This window comes from Dermacentor albipictus, chromosome 2 (genome assembly GCF_038994185.2).
Source record: "Dermacentor albipictus isolate Rhodes 1998 colony chromosome 2, USDA_Dalb.pri_finalv2, whole genome shotgun sequence".
NCBI classification, from domain to species: domain Eukaryota; kingdom Metazoa; phylum Arthropoda; class Arachnida; order Ixodida; family Ixodidae; genus Dermacentor; species Dermacentor albipictus.
This window is the reverse complement of record NC_091822.1, coordinates 30,766,677-30,787,346: the sequence shown is the minus strand read 5'-3', so window position 1 is coordinate 30,787,346 and position 20,670 is coordinate 30,766,677. Positions and strand designations below refer to the sequence as shown.

Sequence of the window (20,670 nt, the reverse complement as noted above, 5' to 3'; positions counted from 1 at the left end):
GGTTCACCGAAAACGTGCGCCCGCTTCACCGTCATCGATAAGCAAACTGATGGAGGGGCGCTATTCTTTGGTGGTGATGACGATGTGGCTAGCCACCGTGCGACAAGGCGCAGGCCCACTTTGCCAAGTGGGAGCCACAGCCAATCCGTATCCATCCTAGGTCACGCAATCGCTGGCACAACGCGACGACGCAGATTTTTTTGTGTGTGCTTGTGCACTCGACCAGCATGGCGACATAGCGGAAGTTTCTTTCTTTGGAGGTGAAGGCTTGAATCATCAGCGAAGGTTCACGCGGCAGAAAGAAAGGAGATGTTGCAGCAGAGTTTGGCATCTCCAACAACATGCTGTTGACAATTTTGAAATCAAAGGACGTGATCACCAGTGCTCTTTCGGCGGGGCATCCATCAAACGGAAGAAGTTGACTCAAGCAACACACGAGGATCTTGAGAAGGCGTTGTTTACATGGTTCCTCGACATGCATGCCAAGAAAATGCCAATCAGTGGAAGCGTGCTGCAGCAAAAGGCACTGAACTATGCTTGCATGCTCGGCATCAACGATTTTAAGGCAAGGACAGGTTGGCTGACCTGCTCCAAGGCCCGACACGAAATCGTTGCGAAAGTGTTGTGTGGCGAATCTGCTGCTTCAGACGCCACTGGTGCTGTGACTTGGGCATCATCTGCTTTGCTGGACATAATGAAAAAGTATGCCCCGTCCAACATCTGCAACGCAGATGAGACGGGACTCTTTTATGAGCTGCTGCCCACAAAGACGCTGGATATGAAGGGCCAACCACAGCACAGCAAGAAGCATGTGACTCTGCTTCACTGCACTAACATAGATGGCACCGACAAGCGCTGCCTGCTCATTATCAGCAAGAGTATGAGGCCTTGCTGCTTCAAAGGTGGTAAGAGCTTGCCGGTAAGTTATTTAGCAAACAAGAAATCCTGGATGATGCGGGCCATCTTCCGTGATTGGATCATAGCTTTCCACCGCGGTATGAAGGTCCAAAACCGCAAGGTGTGCTTGCTTATTGACAATTGCTCAGCACATAATGTTGAGGACGCTGAGTTGGAAAATGTGGAAGTTCGCTTCTTCCCGCCAAACTGCACTGCTTTGATTCAGCCGTTAGACCATAGCATCATTCACAGTGTGAAAAGTTGTTGCTGAAAAGCGACTGTTGCTGAGTGTTGACATTGGGCGGGAGACCAAAGTGGACTTGCTTGTGGCCCTACAAATGATTGCCGCAGCGTGGACTGCAACTCAGCACAGCATAATTGAAAATTGCTTTGCACACGCTGGCTGTAAGTCTGAGGCTGAAGTGACGGCCGGCTCGACAACGGTCGAGGAAGATGACCAGTTTGGATTGGAGCCACCCTCTACAGAAGTTATTGCGGTGTGGGCAGCCCTTCGAGACACCGGAAATTTACCAACAGATGTCAGCATAGATGAGTTCATCGCCGTTGATGGGGACGTAATTGTTCATGAAGAGTTTAACGACGAGTCTGACATTGAAGAGGTTCAGCATAACTACGCGTAAAGTGATGCACAAGATGCATTGGCCCCGCCTCGTGCACTGGGTGTAATGGACACTTTTGAGATCATTCGTAATTTCATTGGCGCCCACGATGACGACGTTGCAATGTAGCTTCTGACCGAGTGTGAACATCGCACCACGGCGGTGATGACCATAGGACGGAGGCAAACAAAGATGACCATTTTTTGGAAATGAATGATGTTTTTGAGTGTTTAGTGAAATCTGACAGTGTTTTGGGTCAGATTTCACCACAATGAAAGGTAACCGACTTTTTTCGGAAATAAATGATGTTTGTGAGTGTGTATCAAATTTGACAGTGTTTTGGGGCAAATTTCGCCACAAGGAAATTTTCACTTCAACTAAATTTTTCGCGCGTCCCGTGAGTTTCATTGTAGCGAGGTTCGACTGTATTTCCATGTTGTGTCCGCCCCCGTTTAAAATACAAAAAAATGTAATATGTGTGCGATTTTCCAGGTGGTATAGAAAGCATTATATATATGCAATAATTCGATATATCCGTGTTCTATATATTTAGGTTTGACCATACCATTATCTCTGGGTTTATGTTATTGTTTTGCACTTTTAATATTAAAGTCTAAGAAGATTTAATATAAAAGGCATGCGCTGTCGGTGTTTTGTTTCATGACATTTGTTTGTGAGCTGTCATTTTCAAAATTCTGAGGAATAACTTTGTCAAGAATGTAAGAAAGGTCTGAGCAACTTGATTGATAGAATGGTGTGGCAGTATAACCCACACGTACCGCATGTTATATAGCAAGGCATGGCATATACATATTCCTAAATATATACGGAAAAGTTCGCTCACGGACAACTCCACCAACATGGGGCCCTTAACACTGTTGGGTTAATAATGCACTATAACTACAGTCTAACCCACTTGTAATAATCTCTGATATAACAATCTATCCGTTATAATGCCCACATTTCATGGCATTTACAATTTTCCCACCCTGCCTGTTGAAGCTGTGTCCAGATATGATGAACGTTTTCAAAAATGCCACACTGTTGCAGCGAACACTTCAAATGCAGTTGTAAAAGGTGGGCGGAAGCGAAGTTTCAAAGCGCGTAGGTGCAACCGAACTGGGCGCATGGCAGCACGCCCCCCCTGCTTCAGTCAGACTGTGATGAAATATTTCAGTGCTGTGCATGGATTCACGAGAAAACTAACTTTCAACCATGCCGGTATAACCACACTTTAAGGCACGTCTCTAGTGTGGTTCAGGTCAATGCAGTACAGCGTATGGTGGCTGTGGCCTCCGGTCTTGGGGGCGACAATGGCAGCAAACATTTGCGGAGTACTCTCTGTGCCACTTTGGTGGCACGCCGTTCAGTCTCGGAAGCTGTGGCGGCAGCACTTTTGTTTTTGTACGGTATTCCATTCCGCACCATGTGCACTGCGTTATGTATGTTATTTGGACAATTTGGACTAATATGAACCAGCGGCCACTCAAGCGTTTCTATCCATAGTCACGTGGCCCGAGTCGGCTTGAATGCGACAAGAAACACTGCTGCCACGAGAAGGGGTTCTATTTTGCTTGAATTTGGTTGAAATTGGCAATCAATAACGATTATGCGTAGTTAAATGTGTTGTGTAGCAAATGTCTTCAGCATGCCAAAGCTGTCTAAGCCTGTGTCGTTCATTGTTTCTTCTTTTTTCATCTCTTTCTAATATTTCTGATTCTGATATTCACGCAGGCCATTGTGCCAGTGCTGTTGGATGCTCTGCAAGACCCGGCCGAGAAGACATCCGGCTGTCTGGCGACACTGCTGAATACAAAGTTTGTCCACTTCATAGATGCGCCGTCACTGGCGTTGATCATGCCTGTGGTGCAGCGTGCCTTCCAGGATCGCTCGACAGAGACCAAGAAGATGGCCGCACAGATCATCGGCAACATGTACTCCCTCACTGACCACAAGGTGCGCCTGTCTCGTTATCTTGCTCTGTTCAGTCTCTGTGTAGCTGCACAAGTCAAAGCAAGGAGCCCAGGAGGGTAAACATTTTTCTAGAGCCTTTCACTTCTTGTAGCACCTTTGATGGCTTGAGACATTAGACATGATTAATCGGTCAATTAGGGTTGCGTGCATACCAAATAGTAGATTTCAAATTGAATATCAAACCTCAAAAAATATTTCACTAAGTTTAATGATTGCAAGTTTTGTGCAGAAAACCAAGTGCTGCACTACACATGCTCAGGAGTTTACTAGGATTGCATAACAAGAATGTTCCTAGTATCAAGAACTTCTTGGAAACTTGGAATCATGAGCTGCATAAAAGCCTGCATATAATACTCGGATGTTTTCCAATTATTAACATCCCTAATTTCTGCCTTGTACGAAATGTGGATCCAGACTAAAATATCAGCCAGCAATCAGGTTTAAATTTTTGGTTTTGTTACTACTGCATAGCTGCCATCATCCTTATCATCCATTAGCATACGGGAGACGCCATCAAGAAACGACATGTTTGGCCACCATAATCTGTTGACAGAGCATATCTAAATGAACCTTGTGCGTCGCACTTTTAAGGGGGGACATGGCTTTAAAAATCAACTTCCTTATATATTTATGGATTTTGATGAAAATTGGCACAAATGTTTAGGATGTCTCCCTGATGCTTCCATAAAAGTTCCAGAGCGATATCCTGAGAACATTTTATTCAATTTTATTGACCAGAATTTTTCTCTCTCTTACTTTCTGGAGAGCCTGGAGAACATAAAAAAAAATGTGATAGAAGGCTTGTTAAGTATTGACTGCATAGCTAAATGCGTGCTGAAAGTCGTGACATTCTTGCATATTTTTTTGGAGTGCCATATTTTATGTTACCTTCACATCAAGCACACTTTCAGGGTAGACGAATAGCCATATTGTAAACTTACAAAGGGTCAAGATAAGAGAGCGAGAATGTCACGACCTGCACTGCAGCCTAAGGAACATGACAAAAAAAAACGGAGTCAAAATATGGTAAATGGTAACAAGGAAATCAGCTCCAGAAACTGAGCAGAAAGGCAGAAAAACAGTTTTGAGAAAACGGCTCTGAAAGTCACCTTCTCATCAGTTCTCTAAAAGGTACCAAATTTGTAGTCTTTGGGGTGTTTTGTGATGTGGGGCTTCTTGTACATGTGGCCTCTGGTATAGTGGGTGTCCCCTCCCCCCCCCCCCATTTTTTCTATAAAGAGAAGGGGGGGGGGGGGGGCATTCTTTGCTGCTGCTATGCTACAATAGGCATGGTGCCTAAATTTCAAACCAAGTGACGTGCGGAACTCTGTGTGGGCATGAATATAGTTCCAGTGTTGTACCTGCAGGCTGCCTGATTGATAGCAGTCTCCAGTGCAATCAGTGAGGCATTTTTTTTCATTTGGTAGAATTGGCCATGTTACTGAATGAAGGCTCTGAGTGTAAGTAGCCTTCCAAGTCATCTTCACCTGATAATGGCTGTGGAACTTAGGATCAGAGAGCCAGTGACAGATATGCAGCTGCTAGGTGCTTTCCAGAATTTTACTTTTGTATGATGCCTCGATCACTTCTGCAGCATGGTGTCTGTGCCAGCCCAAGGGGCCCAGTGAACAGAGCTCATGATGAGGTTCTTATGAAGGGGTGGTACGATAGGTATTGTTACGAGCTATCGTGACAATATGATAACAGAGTGCACACGCAATATGTTTGGTCACGGGTCTGAAGTGCCGATGTGCGAAATGCCTAGCCACAGATACAAAGAGCTGACGCACCATGTGCTTCACGATGTGCTTAGTCGCGCTTCGAGGTGCCGACGCGCTAAGTACCTAGCCGCGCAGTATGAGGTGCCAACACGCGAAATGCCTAGTCGCGGGTTCGACCCTCGATGCGCTTTTTCGCGCAATCGGAGGCGCTGATGCACAAAATGCTTCGGTGAGGATCCAAGAAGTCCGCGCGTGATGTGCATGATCGCCGAGTTGGAGGCTCCCTATGCACGAAATGTGTAGCCGCGTGTCCGAGGATTGCATGCGCGATGTGCTGTGTCACGAATTCTGAAACACTGAGTGCTAAAAGGCTTAGCCGCATGTCCGAGGATTCCGTGCGCGAATCTTGGTCGCAAAGTCCGTGCCACCGATGCTCGGAATGCTTAGCCGCGAGTGTGAAACGTCCACAAGCATAGGGATCGGCCACGCTACTGCGATGTCCGTGTAGCGCCCGTTTTGATACGTCGTGATTACAACTCGCAAGGTGCAAAAAGTCGAGCAGACAACGCGAGCGCCGGACCAATGGCAAACCGCGCTGGAGTCATGTCGCGGGCTCGGCCGATCACAGACACCAGCGCGACCTTCAATCATGTGCTTTTTGTGCACTTGTTTCTGTATGGAGGAGATCGCTGAAGCAGCTGATTTGAAGACGGAGAAATGCGCTTTTCAACGAGACCAAGAAGGCTGCGCTCTTTCACGCTGCTCCGGAGATATTGTGGCTTGAAAAACACGGTTATTTCTTTATTTCCACGAGATTTTTTGCCACCTTAGCTGATAAAACTAATTTTTTAGAGCACTTCTAAGTGGTTTACAGTGATATTTGGGTATCAGATAGAAAAGGAGTTATAGAAACTGAAAATTTGATTTTCAAAAAATCAATTTTTTTTTATGCGAAAGCCATATCCCCCCTTATAAAGTGCAGCATTTCAAATGCACTCATGGCACGAAAGATGACTGAGGACGAGAACAATTTGGAGCACAAAGTTCATCATAAAGTTTTTGCAGATGTTGCTTCATTCGTATATACAGTCGAACATGGATATTGAACTCGAAGGGGATCGCGAAATAATGTGATATATTAAAGATTCAATATAAAAAATACAGGCCCTGAGACTTCACCTGTGGCAGACGATGACCCACCGATCGGCGCATTCAAGATCGACAACTATTTACGCACACACGATGCAACATAATGCTTTATTTGCATGAAAAAAAATTGTTTGTGTTGGTCTGCTTTTTCGCCTTGAAAATGAAATTAAAGACGCTGACATCGCTCTTATCGAGGCTGTTCAGGTGCAAAAACCCAGTTCCGTCCTTGTCGCACAACAATGGCGAATCAAGCTGAACGCTGCCCCCACTTCAGCGGCAGAGTACGAGCATGTAGCCGCTCACCTCATCCGGACGATCTTCGTCGCCACTCGAGCTGTCAGCCTGAACATTGCTGTCAACTTTCACAAAATTGGCAGCAGACACTTCGGCTGGAACGGCAGCCGGGAAATGGGAAAACAACGCGTGAAACACGTCATCCATGCACTCGTCGCCATCGCCGTCTTTGCAGGTTTCGGGAAGATTGGCCGTCACAAGGCGTGCCTTTCGGAAGCAGTTGGCCATGCTATCTGACTTCACGTCTCTCCAGGCGCCCGTCATCATTTGAATGGCCCCCAGCAGGACAACCTTAAGCTCAGTGCCAATGTGGAGGTTCACCAAAAGCCTATCAATGAGTCACCTCCTGTAGCTGACCTTGAACGACTTCATGATGCCCTGGTTGAGCGGCTGCAACTGCTGTCGTGTTAGCAGGCAGAAACTTGAGCTCAATGTTTTCGAGCTCACAGGTGGTGTGATGGGCCGAGCAGTTATTGACGAGAAGGCAAGCGTGACGCCCCGACTTGCCCAGTTCACTGATCTCGGGGCCGTGCGGATGTCAGGAGAAATGGAGTTGGGAGACGTAGGCGAGCACAGTGAACAGATTTTAATTTGTCCAAACTCGAAATGGAAAAGTCAAAACTCAATTGGCAAAAAATAACACTCCACACTTGCATAGCCAAAACAATGTCCTTATCCTCGCCTATGTGCGTCCTTAGCGCGTTTCGCACAAAAGTCCGGCAACCCTGGCCTGGGGTCGCACGCTAACAGAATGCTCTTACAAAGTTCAGTTGTCGCACGTATCTCCAAGTCCGATGTGCGTCAGCTCTTGGTCCCGGTCGGTGCTCCTGCCGACTTCGCAAGCTTTGTTGTGCTGGTATCAACCGGCAAGCTCCTCCGTCTAGGATGTCGGTGTCCCGAACTATGTAGGTGACATGGCACTGCGGCTTCCCTGGTTAGGCCTAACGCCGGGCTCCGACGCTACTTCTCTGAGTGCCAACGAGACGCCCCGAGGACTATCGTCCGTGCTGGTCTGCCTAAGAAGGGGGATCCAATTCCTGGAGTGCTCGGCGCCGCCGTGAGAGGCTGCAGCAAGCCCAAGGAGCCTCACTCGAACGTCGCCGAGATCGACGGCCGCACCCTGGATCACCAGCATCACGGGCTTGCCAGAACCACCATGGCTCCCGTGGCCAGTGCGATGCTGATGCTCCAACCTTCTCGGCCCAGAGCCACGTTGATAATCCCAGCTCAGCGCCGCTTCTCTCCCGATCACACCTCGGGTCACACGCCTCGAGGGCTCGTGCCGTTCGGACCGATCAGCGTACATCGTCCTCTTCTTTTCTTTTTGTGCCCCATGCCTCTTACATATGACAGGCGTCCCGCGCTTGCAGCCATTCTGTAAGTAGCTGACGCGTCATCCACGCCTTCTTATTGAAAGCGTAGCGCACGGGGAGTTGCTTACGGTTTTTGAAGCAGCGCGGTGGCCTTGCTTTGCTGATCACAAAGGGCTGGAGCTTTCGAGAGCCATCCATGTTAGCTGCGAGCAGGAAGTTCACACGGACTTTGCTCATCTTGCCCCCATGACGCATGCTGCCCCGGACGTTGAGCGTCTTGCTGGGCAGCATCTGCCAAAACAACTTGGTCTCATCGGCGTTAAAGATTTCCGCGGGAGAAAACTTCGCGCTAATTTCTCGCCATTCCTTCGAAATCTACTGCTGGATATCCTGGCTGATGACAGCTCCGCTTTCGCCAAAAATGGTTTTGCCAACTGCACGAGCGGAGCTCATGGGTGCAGCGAGTGCCGAGCCCGCGCGGCGTTCTATATATCCAATGGCGGGTAAAAATATCATTCAATATAAATGTACGCATTTCTATACTTTTACACAGATTTTTCAATGGGATAAGTTATGAGTTCGATACAGACAATAATTCGATATATGTGGGTTTGATATATCCTTGTTCGACTGTACGTAGATGGAACATTTTTTTTTTTCTCTTTTTGTCAGTCTCTTTGTTGCATTTGGTGTGTGCACGTCGTGATCTTGTCGTGATCTTGTCGTGTCGTAGTTGTCCTCTGTACACGTGTGTTGTAAGGCTTTTGTCGCCATGGCATCATTGGCGTCTTCAAGCGGTGTGAGAAAGAGGCATGCCTTATCACTGGAGACGAAGGAATGCCTTATAAGGGACATAGAAAGTGAGCGGAAGAAGCCGTCGGTGGCGGCCAAATACGGCGTTTCTGACACAACCGTGTCGGCCATATACAAGAACAAGGACAAATTGTGGCTGCAACTGCAGCAAGATTCCTCTTCCCTGTCACGGAAGAGAATACGTACCTCAAAATACGGAGACGTAGACACAGCGCTGTTCAGGTGGTTCCGTGAAGTTCCGTGAATGGATGGATCCAGCAATTCAAGGATCACCGTAGCATCAGCTGCAAAGTGGTGTGCAGTGAAAGCGGTGATGTCAACGTCGAGTGCATTAAAGTCTGGCTTCGCTTAATTTTGGAAACCATGCTGTCCACGTATATGGACAGAGATGTATACAATGCCGACGAAGCTGGCGTATTTTATAACCTTCTGCCCATCCGCACTCTTCCGCCCAGAGGCAAAGCCTGCTCTTGAGGCCTTGCGGCCTCAAAAGAGCACATAACTGTGTTGTTCTGCGCTAACATGGATGGAAGCGACAAGCGCCGCCTGTTTGTCATTGGAAAATCAGCGAGGCCACGTTGCTTTAAAAAGCGAGTGCTTGCCAGTGACATACAAATCCAACAAAAAGGCATGATGGCGCAACACATGTTCACATGCTGGCTTTGCAAGTTCGATGAAGACATGGTGACAGAGAAGCGACAGGTCGTACTCATTCTCGGCAATCGCACAGCCCACAACATCAAGCCATAGTTAACTGCAGTCAAGTTAATGTTTCTGCCTGCCAACATGACTGCAAAATGTCAGCCGCTCGACCAGAGTGTCATCGCAACCGTAAAGGCACTTTACAAAAAATGCATCTGCAAAAGAGTTTTGCTGAGCATGCAGCAGCAGCAGCCTCTTAAAGTGAATTTAATGGGTGCAATTGATATGGTTGCCGCTTCATGATGGCAGGTAAAAGCTACTACAATAAGCAAGTGCTTCAACAAAGCAGGCTTCGTGCGCAATGCAGGGGCTCTTGACGCTGATGAGCCGAGCGCCAATGTTGCCGATGAGACGGTCAACACCGACGACGTGTGGTCTGGCCTCGTTGAAAGCAAGTTTGTTTCTGCCACAGACACCTTCCATGAATATGTCGATGCCAGTGAGTTGGAGCTTCCTGTCTGCGAGGAAGGGAGCACGGATGATGCCATCGTCGCAGCGGTGCGCCGAAGACGAGTCTGGCGACGATGGTGACCTAACGCCAGACCCAGATGTCCCATGCAAAGACGCTTTGGGATACCTCAGCAGAGTGAAGATGTACTGCGCGAAGAAAAGTTTGAGTCAGAAAGCGCTTCAGTGCTTAAGCCTTGTAGAGGACAAAATTCTTTGAAGTGTTCTTAAAAGAAATGTCCAGTCGAAAATAACAGTGTTCTTCCGCTGATGCCACACTTGTCAGGAGAACTGGGTTTCTGTGCTGTGTCGCGATTGTGTTGCATGTGTGTGAGTGAAATATGTAATAAGTTGTGTTTGAAAGGTGAGTGGTCTGTTTGGCATAGGCAAAAGCCGAAAAAAGCATGCTTTGGTTATAAGAGGGTACCGCTTATAGCGTGGATTTTTGCAACTCCCACGACTTAAGTTATAACCAGTCTACACTGTATATGCGACCTTTTACAGTACATTATGGTCTACTTTTAGTCAAAGGAACACCAAACTAGTTTGCCAGCACTGATTACAGCTCAGTTCGCATACAAAGTTCTGAAAAATATTCTCTCTCTCTTCCTTCTTTTCTCTGTCTCTCTCTCTCTCTTATGTATGTAAAGGATGTCTGTTGAATAAAAAATAAGTGCTTTTTACCCCTCTGGTACTAAAAAATAAAGTTACGGTGTCAGGGCAGTTTATTAGCTTTATGGCAATCTTTCATTGTTTAAGATGTTTTGCCTTCCAGTTTTTCTGTGGAAAACGAGAGGGTTTTCTTAACTTTATGGCACGTGGGTTCTGTGAATTATTGGCAGTGCGCTAAGGCCAATCTGTGCAACAGACTGTAGTGCTAATGGTGGATCACATTACTCACCGTCACCACTACACACCAATGGTAAAAGTTACGACACTGTTCACTACCCGGTTCAGTGTCTTTGCTACTTGTCGACAATTCTAAAATTGCCAGGGACATACAAGTTTGCATGACTGGCATCGCTTCATCCTTGTGCACTTATCATTCACACAAATGCCACTGCAGTAAGAGAGTTAGTGCACTGTGGCTCCATTTCATACTGAGCGCATAACGCTGCGGGAGCTACGAAAGTAGTCCGCAGCACATGGACTGTATCATTCCCCTTGCGTCGGGACTGAATGGTACAAGGTGCACATTACAAAGAACCAGAATTTAAATTTCAGACCGGGAAATTTTTTTCTCTTTCTTTTTTTAATTACTAATCATAATTGTCATTAATTAGAAATTCCCTATCGCCGTTGTTTAAAATGAACACACAAGTTTACTTTCCAGCAACATGCAGTAGAACACTTCTGACAACTGCTAGACTTTTTCAAACGAGGAAGGAAAAAAGAACTTAAGCAAGTTGTTCGATACCTCTCAGTGCTGAGCTAGACTCACCAGAAATGTCAGTTGAACCACCAGTGTTAAAAATGAACAGCTCGATTTAATTATCGATAATTGCATCCTGTTTCGAGGTCTCATCATCACACACTCAACATGAGTGCAACAGTTTGCCCACATTTGTTGGGTTACTGGTGCTAGTGCCTCTGGCAAAAGCTGTTCAACATGTGTCAAAGTAACTCATTTGTTTCTAATGGCTACATGGCCTTTCACAATACCCCATCAACTCACAGTTGTGTTGAATTCACATATGGAGGCAGACATCACACATTGGGACTGTTTTGAGCAGCTATCGTGCTGGGCACACTCGATCACTCTCTTTGAAAGTTCCAACAGTTCGGCACGAATCACATCTTAGCTTCATACAATTACCATATTTATTTACTCTCATAATGATCGCACTTCTTTGTCAAAAAAATTGACGCAAATTCAGGGGCACGATCACTACGCGGGTTAAGTTTCCCGCGAAGGAAAACTTCCTTTTTTTTTTCATCCCGCATTTGCTGCGGGATGACAACAGGTCAACAAATAGGTGGCTGCCGTTGTAATTGTGCGGGACACCAAAACAAACATGGCAGCTGGCGGAGCAAGCCGAATGCACCGAAAGCAATTTTTTTCTTCTCGTGATTACATTATGCACATTGAAACAGTTTCTTCTGTAACAGTAATAAATAATGTCATTACTATCGGCAAATTTGTGGCAATAACATAGCCATGACCACTTTAAGGGGACAGAAACAGAGATGGGCATGCTTAGCTGCCAGTGACATAGAAACCCATAGTGGGCACGCCGGGGAAACTGCGGCATTTGCCTTCACTATTATCCTAATACGGCATGTTTCCGCTAAGGGTGGGCGAATAACTTAGCTGTGTTACAAGCCTCTGCTTATGAATAGGGTGCACTTCTAACGTATCAGTGTAAACGTGGCCACTATCGTTGCCGCTCGCAATATGTTGCATGCCCACAAGTGCAGACGAGCAGAATGACATGTTAATGTAGTCGAAAGTGCAGTTGTGTTGCTGGCAAATCTGGGCATACAAGTGCATAAAGGCTTTGGCAGGTTGAAGACGTTCTGTGATCCATACTTTCAGCACTGTGAAAGATGTCACTGTGACATTATGAATTTCGAAGTATCGTTTGCCTTTGAACCATGTCGGCTCATTAAAAATTTGCAACACTTGTCATATTGAATCTGGCACCTTTAGAACACAAATGTAGTCCATTTTTAACTGTGAATATTTAGCTGAGCCAGAGCAGATGCCGTCCAAATCCACAACTTCACAGAGTGCTGGAACTTCGAGGTGGCGTCACCACTAGACTTTTGTCTTGTGCCTATTCTTGCTTACCAAGCCTCTGCTCATAGTAAGAGTGGAATTTTTGGTAATGCTGAAAGGTAATTTAATACAGTACTCTTTATTGTCCCTTGAAAGCTTGGGTGTTGTTTACCTCGTTTGCCAGTGTTCAGAGTTTGCTGCTTTCTGTGTCTGCAGGACCTGGCCCCTTATCTGCCAGCCATCATACCAGGCTTGAAGCAGGCCCTCCTTGATCCTGTACCGGAGGTGAGTTTTGTTTTTCCCTTGAAAGCCGCAGTCAACATGGCATACATGCTTCGTACACGACAAAGCATACTGTGACATATTGTATGCTTTATCATGTTTGTGTTGTACTGTCATGCTCGGAAACATGCCACATGTTCGTCCCGAACTTGTCCTTTATTTCGGCACTCCAACCATGCACACCACACGACCACACTCCGAGTCCCCCCCGTTTGCCCCTCTGCTCCCGCACACTCACTCATTCCCGCCGCTGTCTTCCCTGCACTCACGCCACCTCTTCTATGCTCAGTCAACTACTGTTGATCCCGCGATTGGCCTCCGAGAAACGTGGCACCCCATTGCGGGTCTTGGGCTCGCTTGCCCCGTCCCTTGCGCATCACGGTACATACTATGTTTCCTTTGTCTTGCCTTGATTGGCTCTCTCTCTCTCTCTCTTATACTTCTCTGTTTGCAAAGTGGCGTTATTTTTATCGCCCCTTTGTCCCTGCTCATGTGCGCCATTTGTTCTTTCACCGTGCACCAACTGAGCCAAGAATGACGTGGAACAGTCAGAACAATTTATGGGCTTTTGTCAACCCCGTGGCATGTTGCCTTCTCTGTGCATGAGCTTTGAATGGCATGCTTGTCTGCGTGTTTTCAGGTGCGAAGCGTGTCTTCACGTGCCCTGGGCGCGATGATCAAGGGCATGGGTGAGACGTGCTTTGAGGACCTCATCCCCTGGCTCATGCAGACGCTCACCTCGGAGTCCTCGCCTGTTGACAGATCGGGAGCAGCCCAAGGTGTGTGCACTCTGACATACTGCTACCTGCAGCTAGAGATGTGGCAGAAATCTAAGAACAGCTGTTAAGTAGAGTCACAGAAGACTTTCTGTAGCAATGAAGAGAGAGAGCTACAATTCCTGCACGTGTGTTTACCATGTCAAGTAGTCTGGCAGCATTTCAGCACACTTTCAGCTTCTTACAGCAGATACTCAGTGTATCTACTCACCTGCAAAACTGGGCATTATCAGGGATCTTGAATAGACTGGAAATACTCAAGGATAACTCGGAGAATTTGTGCTTCTATCAGGGAAAATTAGCCGTAATTTTATTAAAAGTGAAAGAAAGTCGTGGTAATGCTGGCTCGAGTATCAGAGAGAAATCGTAACAAATCGTCTTTGAGGCCGTGTCGTCAGCTGGAGTAGTTGCCATTGCACACTCAGCGACCGAATTTCCGGATGCCCAATAATTTGGATGGCTTTGCAGCACCACCTTATACCCCATAGAGTCATATGTAAGCACGTCTGAAATTTCAGGTGCAAGTACCCTTCGCCGTCTGATTTTTTGGACTTTTTGCCGTGACCGCAGGTCCGAAACCACTACCGCCGCCTTTTTGATTATCTCACCACCTCGAACTGGCACCCTCGCACGCATCCGCTGGCAGCTGTAGCCACCACCGTGGCAACGCTAGGTCTAGCAGCTTCAACGTTCACTATTAAGCTTCTTGCCATTCGGTGCCATGTTTTTCATTGAAAGAATTCGCCGCTTTCAGCAGTGGCACGGACTTCGCATTTGTAGTCCTTGCGATTGACTGCGAAGCTTTGAAAGCACGGTGCGTTACATAATGCCGGTTTTTGAAAGTCAGCTTCGTCTCAATACAGCAATGCGGTGAAGCATACACAATGTATTGCTGTGAAGCATAAGCAATTTATTGCGGAAGGGGATTGTCAAGGGACAGGTTATGTATTCCTGAATTATACACGCGTGGACCTTCCGTCTCCTGTCACAGTACAAGCATCGATATGCCTGATAAGTGTACTGGCAGGCCTTCAGAACTTTTTGCAGGCATTCCTGGGGCAATTTGAGCTCTTAAGGGTAGCAGAAGACATGCTTTCGGATGTTTTTGCGGCCCCCTAGGGAGTCCGAAAAAACGGGCATTGCATGTACAACTGACCAAGAGGATGCTTCGAGTGGTACGGGGGACAAATGTGCGGTGGTAGGAGGACAAGAGTGGAAAGGGCTGACACACTAAGGAATGAATTAGAAAGGAGGTGTGCCGCTGCTTCTATGAAGCTCAAAAAAAAAAAAGTGTCGGCTGATGCTTAGATGCAGGTGTCCCTTATCCAAACCAATATAAACTCTTAAAGCAGCGAAACACAATACTGAGGTGTCCTGCGCGGGCTGAGAGTTAGTTAAAGACAAGATCGTTAAAGTTGACTTTCCAGCAGCTGAGAGAGAATCTCACTTATGGCAAAGTTCGGGCCTCATACGAATGAGCTTGCTATCATTTGAAAGAAATAGCCCATGTTTGAAAATGTTTGCTTCTGTGTGCATCTTCATTTTATTCGAATTTGAGAATGTTCAACTTGATTTGCAATGGGCTTTACCATGTTTTTAGAAGGTATACTCTTTGCTGTGCATTTTACTAACCCCTTCAATCAGTTTTCTTTTTGAATAACATAAATACTATTCCTTAGTATTCAAACTGCATCGAGTCGTTTATTTTCTAGCATGCTCACTAGAGAGTGACAGCATCGGGTGACGTGCTGTCAGCCTTTCTTGACATAAAACAAATTTCTGTGTCACTCAGGGAATTTTCAAATACCAACTTGGCAGCCGCCTTGATACTGAAAATGTAGCTTCCACATGTGAAGGTCTCATATTTTGCTGAACATGGCAGAAAAAAGCTGAAAACATAAGTTAAAGTGATGTATTTTGTCTTATGTTAATGAGACAAGATTGTTTCCCAGCTTAACCTAATGCTCATAAGACTTTGTAACTATATTCAGGAGTGCTCTTCCTCATGCACACTCTACCTCCATAGCTTCCCCTCCAGTCCCACAGGAAGTTGCCCGAGTATAGCAGCCAACCATTGCACTTATGGGTTGTGCTTACTCTCATACACAGAAAAACAAAAGAAGTCTGTTAATGACCAAAAGTCCAGAATGACAAAGTCAACCGGTAAGCCGACAATACAGAACTTTATTGGGTGCCTGCATTCTTGTTAACCCCGGTAAAATTATAAAGTAACCTAGAGTTGTACTCGTGGCCTTAAATTCGGAGTCTGTCAATCAAGGCTTGACAGTATTGTTTTTAAGGCCTCTGTAATCCTACGATCAACAGCAGGCAGACAAGGTAAGCTTTAAGCTGGAGCCGTTACCAAAGGCTTGGTGGCTGTGCTGCTGGGCAAGAGGCCAAAGACTCGATGCCTCGCCATGGTCATTGCATCTTAGTGGGGTGGAATGCAAAAACACTCGTCTACATTGATTTAGATGCACAAGAATCTAATCTCATTTTTTTTTTTTTTAAATCTGTAGCCTTCAATTGCTGTGTGTCTCATAGCCACTGTGTAGCTTTGCGACATTAAATCCTGGGAATCAGTCAGGGCCTTTAATAGCTCAAGTGCAAGCAATTTTATACTCTTCTTTCGGTTTTGCATCTCATTATGCATGCAAAGACTCTTAGCAGCTGTCTGTCACTGGTCGCCGTGGTAGCTGAGTTGCTGTGGTGTTGCACTGGTGAGCTCGAGGTTGCAGGTCCAACCCTGGCTGCAGCAACAGCATTCGAAGGGAGCAAAATGCAAAAACACTCGTGTACCGTGCATTGGGTGCACATTAAGGAACCCCAGGGGGTCAAAATTATTCCAGCACGCCCTTGGTGCGTGCCTCATAATCAAGTTGCAGTTCTAGCATGTGTAACACCAGTATTTAATTAATTAACTTAATTATAAATAATTATGTTTCACTGTTTTTCCTCTGGTTCCGTGGGGAAGGCCTAAGTGAAGTGCTCGGAGGCTTGGGAGTGGAGAAGCTCCAGACACTGATGCCAGAGATCATCTCAACGGCAGAGCGGACAGACATTGCACCGCACGTCAAGGACGGCTATGTCATGATGTTCATATACCTGCCGGGTGTCTTCCAGAAGGAGTTCACCCCCTACATTTCCCAGATCATCAACCCAATTCTAAAGGTCAGTCCAGCTGTTTCATCCGTTCTTTACTACTGCTTAAACTCGTCCACATGGCTTATCATTATGTAGCATTCCGCAAGTTGTGTAGGCTGATGCTTAGTACATATGTGCGTTACAGGCACTAGCAGACGAGAACGAGTATGTGCGGGAGACAGCACTACGGGCAGGCCAGCGCATGGTGAACATGTATGCAGAAACAGCAATGACCCTGCTGCTGCCCCAACTGGAGAAAGGGCTCTTTGATGACAACTGGCGCATCCGATACTCTTCAGTCCAGCTCCTCGGTGACCTCCTGTACAAGATCTCAGGTGAGCCACACAGCTGGCTTGCCTTGTCTAAGCATCTCTCTCTCTCTCTCTCTCTCTCTCTCTCTCTCTCTCTCTCTCTCTCTCTCTCTCTCTCTCTCTCTTGTTTTTTTGTTTGTTTTTTCAAGACAACCATTCACTCATTTTGAATTATACAGTCGAACCTGACTATAGAATCCGTTTACATCGAATTATCCGGTATATCGAGTAATTTCTGAACACGGTATATTTATATTGAGTATATATAGCAGAAACTATGCTTACATAGTGCAAAAATAGCATCAACTTCCGATATATCAAACGTCAAGCGGCGCAGAAGCTGGCTTTCCCTCGTGGCGGTGCAGAAACCCGGCGGCGCATCTCCATCCCGCTTAGCCTACCGTGATCACTCTGCGCCATGCGAGTCATAGACACCCTCCTACAAAAAATTATCCTGGCCCGCCCACAGCACTTGCTCAGACAGCCAATCAGAGGCTCTTGTGCTCTCGTAGTGCAAAATGGTGCAAGTGCGAGATGTCTTGCTGCTTTTCCGGTTCATTGTGTTTGTGCCTTGTGGGCCTTCTCCCGCAGTGTTGCCGGGATGAAGCAGCAGAATTTGCCTTTCACCATGAAGCTCGAGATCATTAATCGAGTCCAATGCAGTGAGAAGTTTAATGTTGCTGCAGCATGCAAGATTCCGAGGTGCACTCTTGGCACGATCTTGAATAATAAGAAGAAAATTAGGGCTAATGCGGACGAACGTGCAACCCGGGGCCCGTGGGGCCCGGCGCGTACGCACGGCTGTGTATAAGACGTCGAGGCAGCCGTGTACAAGTTTTTCATCCGAAATTGCTTCAGACCTGCCGGCTTCTGCGTGCCCGGTGATGACTGAAAATTCTGATGAGTGTGACGAAGCCGTTGCTGGTGTTGCCGAAGTTTGGGGCGATCTGTAAGAATTTCCAAAAGCCATTGACGAATCAACGGTCAACAAGTTTGTGAGTGCAGATGAAGGCGTTGCGACCACGGGAGAGCCCGAAAATGAAGACTGCGTTGCCGACATTGCACAGAGCAAAAGTGAAAGTGGGCACCATGAGGAAAACGACGGTCCTTTGCCCGGATCCTCTGAGGTGATTGGGGCACTAGCACTAGTTCGGCGCATCTGCACAAATGTGGAAGGTTGCGACCTCAGCTGCTCTGACTCTTTAGACAATGTGGAGAAATACGTGCGTCGCAGGCAGCGAAATTGCCCAACCAGAAGAAAGTACTGGACTAGTTGATGCGAAGCTAAGCTAGTTTCATCAATAAAGTGTTATTATAAATGGTATGTGCTTTTATGACATCCCATTCTTTAGTAGGCATCGAATTATGCCCTTTGTCGAACTGATAGGCATTTTTGGGGGGAGTTTGATATAGCCGGGTTCGACTGTACAACTAATGATCTAAAGGTGTTTATTTGGCAGAGCTCGGAGCAGCACAACATCAACGGTCAGGACAGTGACAGCTTCCAAGCATGAGAGCCGTTGCCGAGCAAGAGTGCTCGAAACACTAGTGTGTTGATCCAGTAACGCTGAACCCACTAGCTTCTCTCTTTTTCGTTACAATACCCCCGAGAGCAATAAGGGAGCCGACCGGCGACCTAACAGCTCTTCACGATGAGCGCGTCATAGTAAGGCTTTAGACGGTCTACACGGACAATGTCTCATCCATGGCTGCACATGTCTGAAGATGGCCCAGCTGGTTCTATTACAGAGTTTACAGGGGATGCGCATTCGAAGACACAATAAGGGCCTTCATACTTTGGAACCAGTTTTGAAGAGAGGCAAGGAGCAGTGAAAGGGACTGAGAGCCACACGAGCGCTTCCGGATCGAAGGTGACTGTGAAAGTGGCGTCACCGTGAATGCTCCCTTGGCGCTTTTGATCATTGGAAGTAAAGACCCTAGCCAGGTCGCGGCACTCTTCTGCATGTCTGACCATGGAAGAAATAGGCACACACTTGGATGCATCCGGCCGATACGGCAGAGTTGTGCCAATGGTGTGCGAAGGGTGCCGACCGTATAGTAAGAAATAGGGTGAAAATCCAGTGGTGGTCTGCGTAGTGGTGTTATGCGCGTAGGTTACGAAGGGTAAAATGGTGTCCCAGTTCGTGTGGTTAGAGGGACGTACATTGAAAGCATGTTGCCGAGCATACAGTTGAAGCGTTCTGTGAGGCCATTCGTTTGAGGGTGGTACGCCGTAGCTGTGTGGTGAACAACGTGGCACTCTTTGAGAATGGCTTTAACTGCTTCCAACAGGAAGACACGTCCGTGATCACTGAGCAGTTCTTGAGATGGACCGTGCCGCAAAATGAATCGGCGAAGCGGGAACGTGGCAACGTCACGCTCTGTATCTGCCAGGAGGGCAGCCATTTCAGCATATCGTGTGAGATGATAGACTGCAACGATGGCCCAGCGGTTACCAGCTGATGTCAAAGGAAGTGGTTCATACAGATCGATTTCAATGTGGCTGAACGGCTGCTTAGGGCAGGCTAGAGGCTGCAGACAAGCTGGCGAGAGCTGGGGTGGAGATTTTCTGCGCTGGCAGTCGGGGCATGAGCGAACAAACTTTTGAACGTAGTTGTACATTCCTTGCCAGTTGTAGCGTTGTCAGAGGTGCTGGTAGGTTTTGAAAAGTCTCGTGTGTGCACACTGTGGATCATAGTGGAGCGATGCATAGATTCCAGAACGCAGGCTTCAAGGTACTACTAATAACCACTGGCGGCTGTCAGAGGTGTAATTGCGTCGGTGAAGCAGGTCGTCGCGAACGGTGAAATGGTGAGCTTGACGACGCAACGCGTGAGTGGTTGGCTGCGATGGTGGATCGATAAGAAAGCCTATGATGGAGGCAATACAGGGGTCCTTGTGCTGCTCAGAAGCGATGGTCCCAATGTCGATGGAAGAAACGTCAAGCTGAGATAGCGAGCAGCAGGCATTGTCATGAGGCAAGGGAGAACATGAGAGGGTGTCAGCATCAGCATGCTGGCATCCGTTGGGGTACAGCATGCGGATATCGTAATCCTGCAAGCGAAGTGCCCAACGGGTGAGACAGCCTGAGGGATCCTTCAATGACGACAGTCAGCATAGTGCATGATGGTCCGTGACGACATCAAATTGGCGGCCATACAAATAGGGCCCAAAAGAACTTCAGTTTGGCCTAGTTGGTATTTACTGCAAATCATTTTACTGCAAGTCCCCAAACGAAGAATCCCTCATCAGTTACATCGTTACCGCCCGTGCTGTTTATGTGTTTTCTTCCTGTGTCCCCGTCTTTTTTGCGGTCAATATGATTTGAAATAGGGCCCAAACTTGTTAAGCGCCCAGATGATCGCCAGGCGTTTTTACGTGACGCTGTAATCGGTCTCGGCTTTAGTAAGCGTACGACTTGCATATGCCAGAACATATTCTGGAAACCCTTGTTTGCAATACGCCAGGACAGCGCTGAAACCAACATCGCTAGCATCTGTGCGTACCT

General features: G+C 47.1%; 1 protein-coding gene across 2 annotated transcripts in view; it reads left to right on the top strand.

Annotated features, from left to right (window-relative positions):
* The window catches only part of l(3)80Fj (lethal (3) 80Fj), a 372,965-nt gene that overhangs the window by 252,628 nt on the left and 99,667 nt on the right, over positions 1-20,670 (top strand). For both annotated transcript variants that reach the window (XM_065426472.2, XM_065426473.2), the window contains exons 35-39: positions 3,252-3,473; positions 12,866-12,934; positions 13,572-13,710; positions 16,682-16,878; positions 16,997-17,186. In XM_065426472.2, coding sequence (XP_065282544.1) covers positions 3,252-3,473; positions 12,866-12,934; positions 13,572-13,710; positions 16,682-16,878; positions 16,997-17,186 — 817 coding nt within the window. The remainder of the gene's footprint in view (positions 1-3,251; positions 3,474-12,865; positions 12,935-13,571; positions 13,711-16,681; positions 16,879-16,996; positions 17,187-20,670) is intronic.